We start from the raw sequence: 12109 nt of genomic DNA, 5'->3' as shown, positions 1-12109 counted from the left end.
TAGGCAGGTGGTTTTAATGTTGTGGCTGATATATATATATATATATATATTGAATTGTGACATCAATTTCAGGACACATAAGGACATTTTACAGCCCAATTCTCATTACCGTAACACATCTAGACATTTTATTTCTACTTTTCCCATTGTTTTCAGTGATGATTCTCATTACTGTTACATAATGATTTTATAATTTATTACAGTAAAAAAGATTCTGTTAAATGAAAATGAAAATGAAAATGAAAGGCTGTCCCAATACAGTACTGTAACACTTGGGACATTCTACCTAGTGGCCAATAGAGGTCACTAGAAGGATAAAGACTTTTAGTTTGAAGACTGGTTTTGGTTTTTGTTTTGTCTCTGTTCTCTGTGTTCCCCTTGATTGATCTCAGCTGTGTCTTGTTAACTTTGTTAGTTCTTGTGTATATATTGCCCTCTGTTCTCTCTGTCTTTGTCAGTTGTTACCTTTCATGGATGTAACGGTTTTTTCTGTTGTTGTGTTTTTTTTATTTTTTTTTTATTTTTATTCTTTTTATTTTTTTTATTTTAGGTTTATTTTTCTAAGTTTTAATTAAAAACATAGATCCTCCTTCTCTCGTCTCTTTCCTGCAGATGTTACAGAACAACTGACCAGACTATGGATCTAGTGGCTTGGCAATTGTTGTCTCAGACAAGGAGGTGATACCATCAAGCAATATACAGAGCAGTTCTGCAGTCTCACCCAGGATTTCAGTTGGGGAGATATTTGTCTCAAGGACTACTATCAGTTCAAACTTAATGAGCCTGTGAAATACTGTCTGTCAGGTGGCAGACGTGAACTTCCTTGGTCGAATTCATTGAATATGCTTTGAGGCTCACATTGTCCCCTTACACTTTGGGGTATGGCAGTAATTCTGTGCCACTGCCAGCGCCAACACCTGTCACGGTCAACGAGCCAGAGCCTACACCTGCCACAATCAACAAGCCAGCGCCCATGCCTGCCATGGTCAATGAGCCAGTCCCTGAAGCCTCGTCCGTCCCAGAGCCAGCAGCTGAAGCCTTGGCCATCCCTTGTGCCAGCATCCTTGGCTACATAGGCCATTCCCACAGCAGTGCTTCTGGCCATCCGGAAGAGGAGGAGGAGGAGGAGGAGGAGGAGGAGAAGAAGAAGAAGGGCCCCTGCTCTCCAGTCGCAGCTTGCACTCACGGCCATGGAGGCTGTTTCCCAGTTGCTGCCAGTGCTCCCGACTACTGAGTCTGTTGACGAGCCTGTCCAGTTCCCTGATCCTGTCTGGTTTTCAGAGCCTGTCCGGTTCCCCTGAGGCTGTCCACGAGCCTGTCAAGTTCCCTGTACTCATTGAGCCTATCCAGTTCCCTGAAGCAGTCAACAACACCGTCCCGCCCCCGGTTACTTTCGAGCCTGTTCGGTCCCTTGTGACCGTCGATGATCCTGTCCAGTCCCCAGCAGCCATCAACCAGTCTGTTGCTCAAGTCAGACACAAACTACCAGTCTCTTCAGTGTCCAGTGGCCACCCTCTTCCAGTATGATCCCTGTCCAGCGGGCGTCGTCCAGTCTGTTGACCCCTGGCCAGCATCCGCCATCCAGTCAACTGATCTCTGTCCAGCGACTCTGCTCTCTGAGTCTCCACCTCCTGCCTTCTGTGGCTCCATCTCCGGTGCCTCAGCCTGCTGCTGCTCCACCACCTGAACCCTTACCTCCTGTGGCTCCATCTCCAAAGCCTCCGCTTCCTGCAGCTCTGCCTCCTGAGACCTTGCCTCCTGTGGCTTCATCTCCGGAGCCTCTGCCTCTTGTGGCTCCGTCCCCTGAGTCTCCGCTTCCTATTAACTATTTTTTTGGTTTGTTTTGTTTTATATGTTCTGGAGCCGCTCCTTAGATGGGGGCCTCTGTTGCACTTGGAACATTCTCCCTAACGGCCACTAGAGGTCGTTAGAAGGATAAAAAATTTAGTTTGAAGATTGGTTTTTGTTTTTGTTGTTTCTCTGTTCTCTGTGTTCCCTTTGATTGATCCCAGCTTGTCTTGTTAACCTTGTTAGTTCTTGTGTGTGTGTGTGTGTGTGTGTGTGTGTGTGTGTATGTATATGTATATATATACAGGTGCATCTCAATAAATTAGAATGTCGTGGAAAAGTTCATTTATTTCAGTAATTCAACTCAAATTGTGAAACTCGTGTATTAAATAAATCCAGTGCACACAGACTGAAGTAGTTTAAGTCTTTGGTTCTTTTAATTGTGATGATTTTGGCTCACATTTAACAAAAACCCACCAATTCACTATCTCAAAAAATTAGAATATGGTGACATGCCAATCAGCTAATCAACTCAAAACACCTGCAAAGGTTTCCTGAGCCTTCAAAATGGTCTCTCAGTTTGGTTCACTAGGCTACACAATCATGGGGAAGACTGCTGATCTGACAGTTGTCCAGAAGACAATCATTGACACCCTTCACAAGGAGGGTAAGCCACAAACATTCATTGCCAAAGAAGCTGGCTGTTCACAGAGTGCTGTATCCATGCATGTTAAGAGAAAGTTGAGTGGAAGGAAAAAGTGTGGAAGAAAAAGATGCACAACCAACCGAGAGAACCGCAGCCTTATGATCGATTCAAGAATTTGGGTGAACTTCACAAGGAATGGATTGAAGCTGGGGTCAAGGCATCAAGGGCCACCACACACAGACGTGTCAAGGAATTTGGCTACAGTTGTCGTATTCCTCTTGTTAAGCCACTCTTGAACCACAGACAATGTCAGAGGCGTCTTACCTGGGCTAAGGAGAAGAAGAACTGGACTGTTGCCCAGTGGTCCAAAGTCCTCTTTTCAGATGAGAGCAAGTTTTGTATTTCATTTGGAAACCAAGGTCCTAGAGTCTGGAGGAAGGGTGGAGAAGCTCATAGCCCAAGTTGCTTGAAGTCCAGTGTTAAGTTTCCACAGTCTGTGATGATTTGGGGTGCAATGTCATCTGCTGGTGTTGGTCCATTGTGTTTTTTGAAAACCAAAGTCACTGCACCCGTTTACCAAGAAATTTTGAAGCACTTCATGCTTCCTTCTGCTGACCAGCTTTTTAAAGATGCTGATTTCATTTTCAAGCAGGATTTGGCACCTGCTCACACTGCCAAAAGCACCAAAAGTTGGTTAAATGACCATGGTGTTGGTGTGCTTGACTGGCCAGCAAACTCACCAGACCTGAACCCCATAGAGAATCTATGGGGTATTGTCAAGAGGAAAATGAGAAACAAGAGACCAAAAAATGCAGATGAGCTGAAGGCCACTGTCAAAGAAACCTGGACTTCCATACCACCTCAGCAGTGCCACAAACTGATCACCTCCATGCCACGCCGAATTGAGTCAGTAATTAAAGCAAAAGGAGCCCCTACCAAGTATTGAGTACATATAGAGTAAATGAACATACTTTCCAGAAGGCCAACAATTCACTAAAAATGTTTTTTTTATTGGTCTTATGATGTATTCTAATTTTTTGAGATAGTGAATTGGTGGGTTTTTGTTAAATGTGAGCAAAATCATCACAATTAAAAGAACCAAAGACTTAAACTACTTCAGTCTGTGTGCACTGAATTTATTTGATACACGAGTTTCACAATTTGAGTTGAATTACTGAAATAAATGAACTTTTCCACGACATTCTAATTTATTGAGATGCACCTGTATATATATAATATATATATATATATATATATTGCCCTCGTGTTCTCTCTGTCTTTGTCAGTTGTTAAACTTTCATGGATGTATCTGTTTGTTCTGTTGTCGTGTTTTGAGTTCTTTTGTTTATTTCTCTGAGTTTTAATTAAAAAGCATGCACATAGATCCTCCTCTTCTCGCCTCTTTCCTGCAAACATTACAAGTACTACTATGTTTAATTTTTTTTTTTTTTTTTTTTACTTTATTTCAATAGTGTATATATTTGTTTGTTTTACATTAATGAGAGGCTTTATTTTCTGTAACTATAATTCTTATTTGTTTCTTTATTTTGGAGTAGGACCAGGACATTGTCTTGACAGGTTTTGTCAAAATAACCCAATTTGTAATAAAACATGTAGGATAAAATTAACAAAGAATGTAAAATAGAAGCATTTTCACTTGTTGTTTCAGGCTTTGGACCACACTGTACATACAGCGCTCCCGAAAAGTATTTGGACAATAACATTTAAAAATGCATGAATTTCACTGCATAAGATAACAAATTATCAAACCAATTAGTATTTCATTTCAAAGCAAAAAAATAGTACAAACACAATTTTCAAGCAAAAACAAATCAAATAATAAGTTTATGTTACAAAAGATAAAACCATGTATACTGTTCAAAATGAAGATAAAAAAGGGTATTTGGACATTTTCTGGTTGTCCATAGTTAATATGATGAACTAATGGAATGATATTCCAACATTTTTAAGTGTGGTTTAGGTGTCCAAATACTTTTTCTTTGGCTGCTGTAGCAAGAAAACTTTAATCACTTAATGTATTCCATAAAACACCACCTATTGGGGAGACACCTTAGTCAGCGCAGTCACCTGTCAACAAAGTATCCACTGATGGGGCCTTCAGTGGTCGTGTTAGGAGGTTTCCAGGACACAATGACATAATCTCTGTTAGCATCATGGATCTTGATGTCCATCGGGGCTCCTGGAGCTTGAGGAACTGGAGGTGGACCATCTGTGAAGAAGACAACACATTATGACTCCTAGACATCACTGACGCACAGATGCACTGAGGGATCTAACCCTTCTTTGAGCTCCGCTCGATTTGGTTACTTTGCTCGCTCAGACAAGCTTTACAGAACATCTCAGAGGAATGAATTGGATATTTTTTGAAAAGCCCAATTTTCAGCTAAATGCGCTTGTAATGTGGTTCTAAAAATTAAATGGATATTATTCCTGGAGTAATTTTGTGGGCTGGTGTAAAGTGTGAAATATATATATATATATATATATATATATATATATATATATATATATATATATATATATATATATATATAAGCTTTTATCTGCTAAAATGATTAAATTATGCTGTAACATGATGAAAAACTTCAGAGACTGCAAACTGACATTGAGGCAATGTTATCTAATCTAGACATATGCTAATCAACTTGTCAACAGAAGAGAGAAAAGCCTCATTTAAAAGGGATTGCAACTGATAACATTAGTGTACGTGAACAAAACTTTTCCTACATATTCATGGTACTATGGTACTGTGAACTCTTAAAGGAATGTTCCGGCTTCAATACAAGTTAAACTCAATTAACACCATTTGAGGCATAATGCTGATTTCCACAATACCACAACACACACACACACAAAAAAACTGCAGTCATTGTTATGCACTTACAATTAAAGTGAATGGGGCCAGTCCATAAAAGTTAAAATACACACTGTTTCAAATGTATGGCCACAACATGTAAACATTATACATGTTAATATGACTAAAGTGTGATAAAATCGCTTACTAATATTTTAATTTTAAAGTTAGGTGTTCTTAATGATGTTTTACATGCTCATTTGGGAATGAGGGCTGAGTAGGATATTTCACTATTATAAGTCCCTTGGCAACATAGTTTTACCACATTTGTTAATAATTTAAGTAAAATGCTATTTGAAACTATCCAAATAAACAGGACTTCCATAGACTTTCATTAGAAAAGAGCACAAGCTTGTCTGATAATATGGCGGACAGCAACAGTTGCTAAGTTAGGAGTAGTCAGTTACGTTTTTGAAACAGGGCTTAGAGAAGGGTCAGTTACAGCTCTGAAACTGATGACATTGTCTCAGACGATTTATGCTAATCCAGATCTTCAAAGGCCATTAAAAGTAATAACATATGAAGAACACTAAAACATGAGGGATTTTCATCAAGTCATGGCGAAGTTCACAGCTCTTTTTACCTTCAACGTAGATGTAAGCACTGTGGACAGCGTCCCCTCCCTTGGTCACCATGCGGAGGGTGTAAAGACCCTCATCATCTTTAGCAAGTTGAGTGAGTGTGAGCTGAGCGACACCTCCCCCTGACTCCATTTTCACCCACTTGGACACTTTCAGGAGGTGCTCTGGAGGGACCACACAAGAATATGAGATCTCACTGAAGAGAACATGAAAATACTGCTTTTGTGGAATACTCCGCAGATCTGGAGTGGGAGTATAATCTCATTTTTGAGGAAATTAGTTCCATTATTTGAGGAGAAATAATGAGTCATGAAATATAATGCACTGCTGAGAGCAGGAAGTGATGTTGTAGAAATGGTCGTGAGTGCTTCTTATGGTCTGCATATGATTTAATTGCAAAAAAAAGCAACTGGATCTTATGGAACCTATTAAGAACATGTTTGGGTCATATTTAACCAAAAAATATGTATATATTTTGCATAAGGTAAATGAAGCCTATTTTTACAACCTTTGCTTTTTTATTATTGTTATTTATTTCTCCCCAATTTGGCATGCCCAGTTTCCAATATGCTCTAGGTCCTCATGGTGGTGTAGTGACTCACCTCAATCCGGGTGGTGGAGGACAAACCTCAGTTGCCTCCGCATCTGAGACAGTCAATCCACGCATTTTATCACATGGCTTGTTGAACGCGTTACCGCAGAGACCTAGCGCGTGTGGAGGCTTCACACTAATCTCCACGCACAACTCACCACGCGCCCCACCGGAAGCGAGAACCACATTAAAGCAACCACGAGGAGGTTAATCCAACGTGACTCTACCCACCCTAGCAACCGGGCCAATTGGTTGCTTAGGAAGCCTGACTGGAGTCACTCAGCATGCCCTGGATTCAAGCTTGTGACTCCAGGTGTGGTAGTCAGCGTCTTTACTTGCTGAGCTACCCAGGCCCCCCTATTTTTAAGACCTTAAAGAAATAGTTAGCCAAAAAATGACAATTCTGTCCTTATTTACTCACCATCATGTTGTTGGAAACCCATGATTTTCAATGGAACCCAACAGCTTCCTTCTATTAATCCTATAATATTCACACCACTTTTCAGACATCCCTATGGTCTGAGACTTTATCAGAGGTGATGATGACATTATTTCATGACAATTAAATGCATTTTCCCCCAAGTCTCAGTACTGTAATCTCATTAATGCAGTGCAAAAAACATGATGTAGTATTATGGTTGGGAACTGAGAACTTGTCATGGAACCAAATAAAATATAGCAAACAAAGGATTTAGATTTCAAACTTGCACTTTTTCCGCTGATGCGGATGCAACACCATGCTAAAATACTTTGATAGTGTTTCCTGTGCTACCATTCAGTGTCACTACAACACTGCTACTAAATCAGCAGCACAAAACATGCAGAATGACTCTTATGAGTCTTCTTAATACAACGCTACCTCCCGAACTAATGACTCTTATCAGCCGGTGCTTTTTAATGAATCAAAAATTTGAGAGACTTAAAGTGCACCTATTATGATTTTTAAATGTGCCTAATTTTGTTTTAAAGGTCTCATACAATAGATTTACATGCATCCAAGGTCAAAAACACTTTAATTTGCTCATAATTTAAATTGCAGCATTACCTTTTTTTCCCAGTGTCAAAAACGACTGTTCAATGATCCGTTCTAAAGAGCCTACTCTGCTCTGATTGGTCAGATGTCCCAGTCTGTTGTGATTGGTCTACCGCTTACAGCGTGTGTCGGAAAGGAAATGCCCACTACCATATCCGAGTTTCAGCTCCGTCTGAAAAAATATCTGTTTAACCTTACCAATTTGAGTCCGAGTCTGATAGTGATACATCAGAAGATCAACCCGAACCACCATCGCAAGCACGACGAGAACAGGACGTTTCTCTGTGGTAAGTTTATATGTAGTTTGACAATAACGTGAGTTAGCCGGTTAGCAGAGGCTAATAGCTAACAGGCTAACAGCCTGCACTGGCTGTACATGTAAACAGACCAGAGGTGGGGTTTTTGTTACCAAATTACGTAGGTTAGTACAGGAAGTAAGTCTGAAATTACTAACAACTCGTTTCAGGTGTTCAGAATTGGTTCTTTCTTTTGGGTGTCAATAACTCCATATTTCGTGCACTTTGATTTTTGAAACTTTGCAGAATTTGTTACATTCACAAACAGCTATATAACACACAACATGAAAGGTAATATTTGTAAAACCATAATAAGTGCTCTTTAAATCAGAGTAATTACTGGATGGTTGCTGATAAGATATTGACTACGTTTACATGGACACAGAAAGTGGCTTATTGCAAGAAAGCGGTGTTTTGCAAAAAAGTGGCGTTCCAGTTTATGCACTGTATAAGCGGCGTACTCTTTACTCCTGTACACTGTAAATGCGGCTCGGTCAGTAGCAGCTTTCTCTACAGCAATGTAATTTCCCTCTTACGTAAAACTGGGATTCCCCCAATGTACCAGCGTATATATGCAATTATGAGAGACCGTTGATATTTTACATTGGTATGTATAAATGGGTATAGTTTATATTATATGTGCTTTCCCCACTGTACTCCCTGTTGGTCTTCCCACTGTGTTGACTTGTTGTTCCTATGACTTTGTTATCTGGTCTGTTCACGCACATTCACATTCGTCAAACACCCATCAGAATGCTGCTTATGTGTTTACATGGCCACATATACATACAGGTGCATCTCAGTAAATTAGAATGTCGTGGAAAAGTTCATTTATTTCAGTAATTCATCTCAAATTGTGAAACTCGTGTATTAAATAAATTCAATGCACACAGACTGAAGTAGTTTAAGTCTTTGGTTCTTTTAATTGTGATGATTTTGGCTCACATTTAACAAAAACCCACCAATTCACTATCTCAAAAAATTAGAATACATCATAAGACCAATAAAAAAAACATTTTTAGTGAATTGTTGGCCTTCTGGAAAGTATGTTAATTTACTGTATATGTACTCAATACTTGGTAGGGGCTCCTATTGCTTTAATTACTGCCTCAATTCGACGTGGCATGGAGGTGATCAGTTTGTGGCACTGCTGAGGTGGCATGGAAGCCCAGGTTTCTTTGACAGTGGCCTTCAGCTCATCTGCATTTTTTGGTCTCTTGTTTCTCATTTTCCTCTTGACAATACCCCATAGATTCTCTATGGGGTTCAGGTCTAGTGAGTTTGCTGGCCAGTCAAGCACACCAACACCATGGTCATTTAACCAACTTTTGGTGCTTTTGGCAGTGTGGGCAGGTGCCAAATCCTGCTGGAAAATGAAATCAGCATCTTTAAAAAGCTGGTCAGCAGAAGGAAGCATGAAGTGCTCCAAAAGTTCTTGGTAAACGGGTGCAGTGACTTTGGTTTTCAAAAAACACAATGGACCAACACCAGCAGATGACATTGCACCCCAAATCATCACAGACTGTGGAAACTTAACACTGGACTTCAAGCAACTTGGGCTATGAGCTTCTCCACCCTTCCTCCAGACTCTAGGACCTTGGTTTCCAAATGAAATACAAAACTTGCTCTCATCTGAAAAGAGGACTTTGGACCAGTTAGTCCAGTTCTTCTTCTCCTTAGCCCAGGTAAGACGCCTCTGACGTTGCCTGTGGCTCAGGAGTGGCTTAACAAGAGGAATATGACAACTGTAGCCAAATTCCTTGACATGTCTGTGTGTGGTGGCTCTTGATGCCTTGACCCTAGCCTCAGTCCATTCCTTGTGAAGTTCACCCAAATTCTTGAATCGATTTTGCTTGACAATCATAAGGCTGCGGTTCTCTCGGTTGGTTGTGCATCTTTTTCTTCCACACTTTTTCCTTCCACTCAACTTTCTGTTAACATGCTTGGATACAGCACTCTGTGAACAGCCAGCTTCTTTGGCAATGAATGTTTGTGGCTTACCCTCCTTGTGAAGGGTGTCAATGATTGTCTTCTGGACAACTGTCAGATCAGCAGTCTTCCCCATGATTGTGTAGCCTAGTGAACCAAACTGAGAGACCATTTTGAAGGCTCAGGAAACCTTTGCAGGTGTTTTGAGTTGATTAGCTGATTGGCATGTCACCATATTCTAATTTTTTGAGATAGTGAATTGGTGGGTTTTTGTTAAATGTGAGCCAAAATCATCACAATTAAAAGAACCAAAGACTTAAACTACTTCAGTCTGTGTGCATTGAATTTATTTAATACACGAGTTTCACAATTTGAGTTGAATTACTGAAATAAATGAACTTTTCCACGACATTCTAATTTATTGAGATGCACCTGTATATACATATATTCTCCTGGAGAAACCTGGGTGTGTTAAACAGCTTTCTCTTAATCCCTCAAGCGGCGGGAAAATACTATATTATGTACACGTTAAGCCATCGCACCACTGATGTATACAAAAATGAAATCTGAATTTCAAACCACAGATATCATCACCATGTTAAAGTTGCGCTCGAGAGAGGTACGGAGGCTGCACGGAAGAGAACCAGCAGACGTTGCTCGTTACGCGGGAGCTAGTCTAAGCATCAGATGGCACGCCCACCGAACGCCCACAGTCTGTTCTCTAAACTTCTGATGCTTATAGCACACAAAACTGGAAAACACTTTCTCAATCAACTCAGCGCAAATCTGATTGGCTGGTTCAATAGAACTTCCACGATTAGACACACACATGATGTTTTAACAGTCCGGCTGGAAGACGAGTTGTGTTCACTAGGTTCCACATTGATAGAATGAGCGCTTCTGAGGACAAAATAATCACAGAATTTGCCTAAGTTTGCAAGGTTAGTGACCTCAAATCTTTTAAAGATATTCAGAGTTTCGTTTGAGGCACGCAGAAAAAATGTAAGTGGATATCCACAAGCAGAGCTGCATTTTCTGCTTTGTTTACTTAGTTATTTCTGTGAAATTCTCTGTAATGAGGTTTTCTATACAGCACTTAAACTCTCTACACTCTTGTTCAACGTACTGGTGTGCACCGGCTGACCCTCTTTAATCAAATACTGGATAGAACCACCACTTAAAATATTTTGTTATATTTAATCAATTAAAAACAATTATTACAACATAAATTGGGCATAAATTTGTTAATAGTTTTTTTTTCCTAAGCGTTATAGGATTTGTATGATCATCAGTATGTAAACAGTTATGATATTGAGTTATAATAACCGAATATTGAGAATTTTTTAATGAGAAATAATGCAAGTCATCAATAGGTGTTCTATGTATTTTCTGTTCTCAAAGTCACTTTTTTCACACAATGACAGCATGATGCACAATGCGAATCAAATTAATACCTGCCTTTCATTCATTTTAATTTGCTCTCAAAGTTTCAGTTTCTGAAATAACTTTCAGGCTTTATATATACTTTTTTTGTGGGTGCAATTTAATTCATTTGCATCGACAATTCCCTTTATTATGCGCAATCTTCTGAGTTACATTAATAAAATTAGTCTGTTTTTGGATCCATACTTTCCCGTCTCATCTCTCCCATCAACATTATAGAAGAACCAACCCCAAAAAGATGGATCCAGCAGTACAACTGGAGCAACTCACCCCAGGGTCTTCATCAGTGGAGGACTACTGCTGGAGCTCTGGAGCTTAGCCTTAGCCTTAGAATCCTCAGGACCATGTACTGGCTAAGGTTGAATGAACCGGTGAGGGAGATGGTCCCATTTGACTGTGACGGACTGCCCCTTGGTGAATTCATTGCTAACATCATGATGGCTGGTCTTATGCATTCTACTCCAGTGGCCAACACTCTTGCAGTGACTTCCACGGCTCCTTCCTCCAGGCCTTCCATGGCTCCTTCCTCCAGGCCTTCTCCGGCCAGCGAGCCAACGCCCGTGCCTGTCATGGCCAACGAGCTAGTTCTTGAAGCCTTGTCCGTCCCAGAGCCAGCACTGCAAGCCCGCTCCAGCCCTAGAGGAATTTTCGGGGGGGGGGGGGGGGTCACTATGGCCCCAGTGGTCTCCGAGTCCCCTCCAGCCTCGGTGATCCTGGAGACTTCCGTCGAGCCTCCCACGGCTCAGCTCGTCGAGCCTCCCACGGTTCCGCCCTTCAGGCCTCCCACGGCTCCACCTTTTGAGTCTTCCACAGCTGTGGTCATGGACGTCTGGAAGTGGAAGAGGAGAAGAAGGGTTCCTACTCACCAATCACTGCCTGTGTCCACAACCACAGAGGTCATTCTGCCAGCGGTCACGTCCGCTCTC

At 40.8% G+C, this 12109-nt stretch overlaps 1 protein-coding gene across 2 annotated transcripts in view; it reads right to left on the bottom strand.

Moving 5' to 3' along the window:
* Positions 1-12109, bottom strand: part of LOC127412306 (myomesin-2-like) — a 96478-nt gene that overhangs the window by 72716 nt on the left and 11653 nt on the right. For both annotated transcript variants that reach the window (XM_051648553.1, XM_051648554.1), the window contains exons 9-10: positions 5893-6054; positions 4523-4664 (exon numbers count right to left, since the gene is read on the bottom strand). In XM_051648553.1, coding sequence (XP_051504513.1) covers positions 4523-4664; positions 5893-6054 — 304 coding nt within the window. The remainder of the gene's footprint in view (positions 1-4522; positions 4665-5892; positions 6055-12109) is intronic.

Source organism: Myxocyprinus asiaticus, chromosome 21 (assembly GCF_019703515.2).
Source record: "Myxocyprinus asiaticus isolate MX2 ecotype Aquarium Trade chromosome 21, UBuf_Myxa_2, whole genome shotgun sequence".
In the NCBI taxonomy this organism is placed as follows: Eukaryota; Metazoa; Chordata; class Actinopteri; order Cypriniformes; family Catostomidae; genus Myxocyprinus; species Myxocyprinus asiaticus.
The sequence above is the reverse complement of the archived record's forward strand: the minus strand, read 5'-3'. Positions and strand labels throughout refer to the sequence as shown.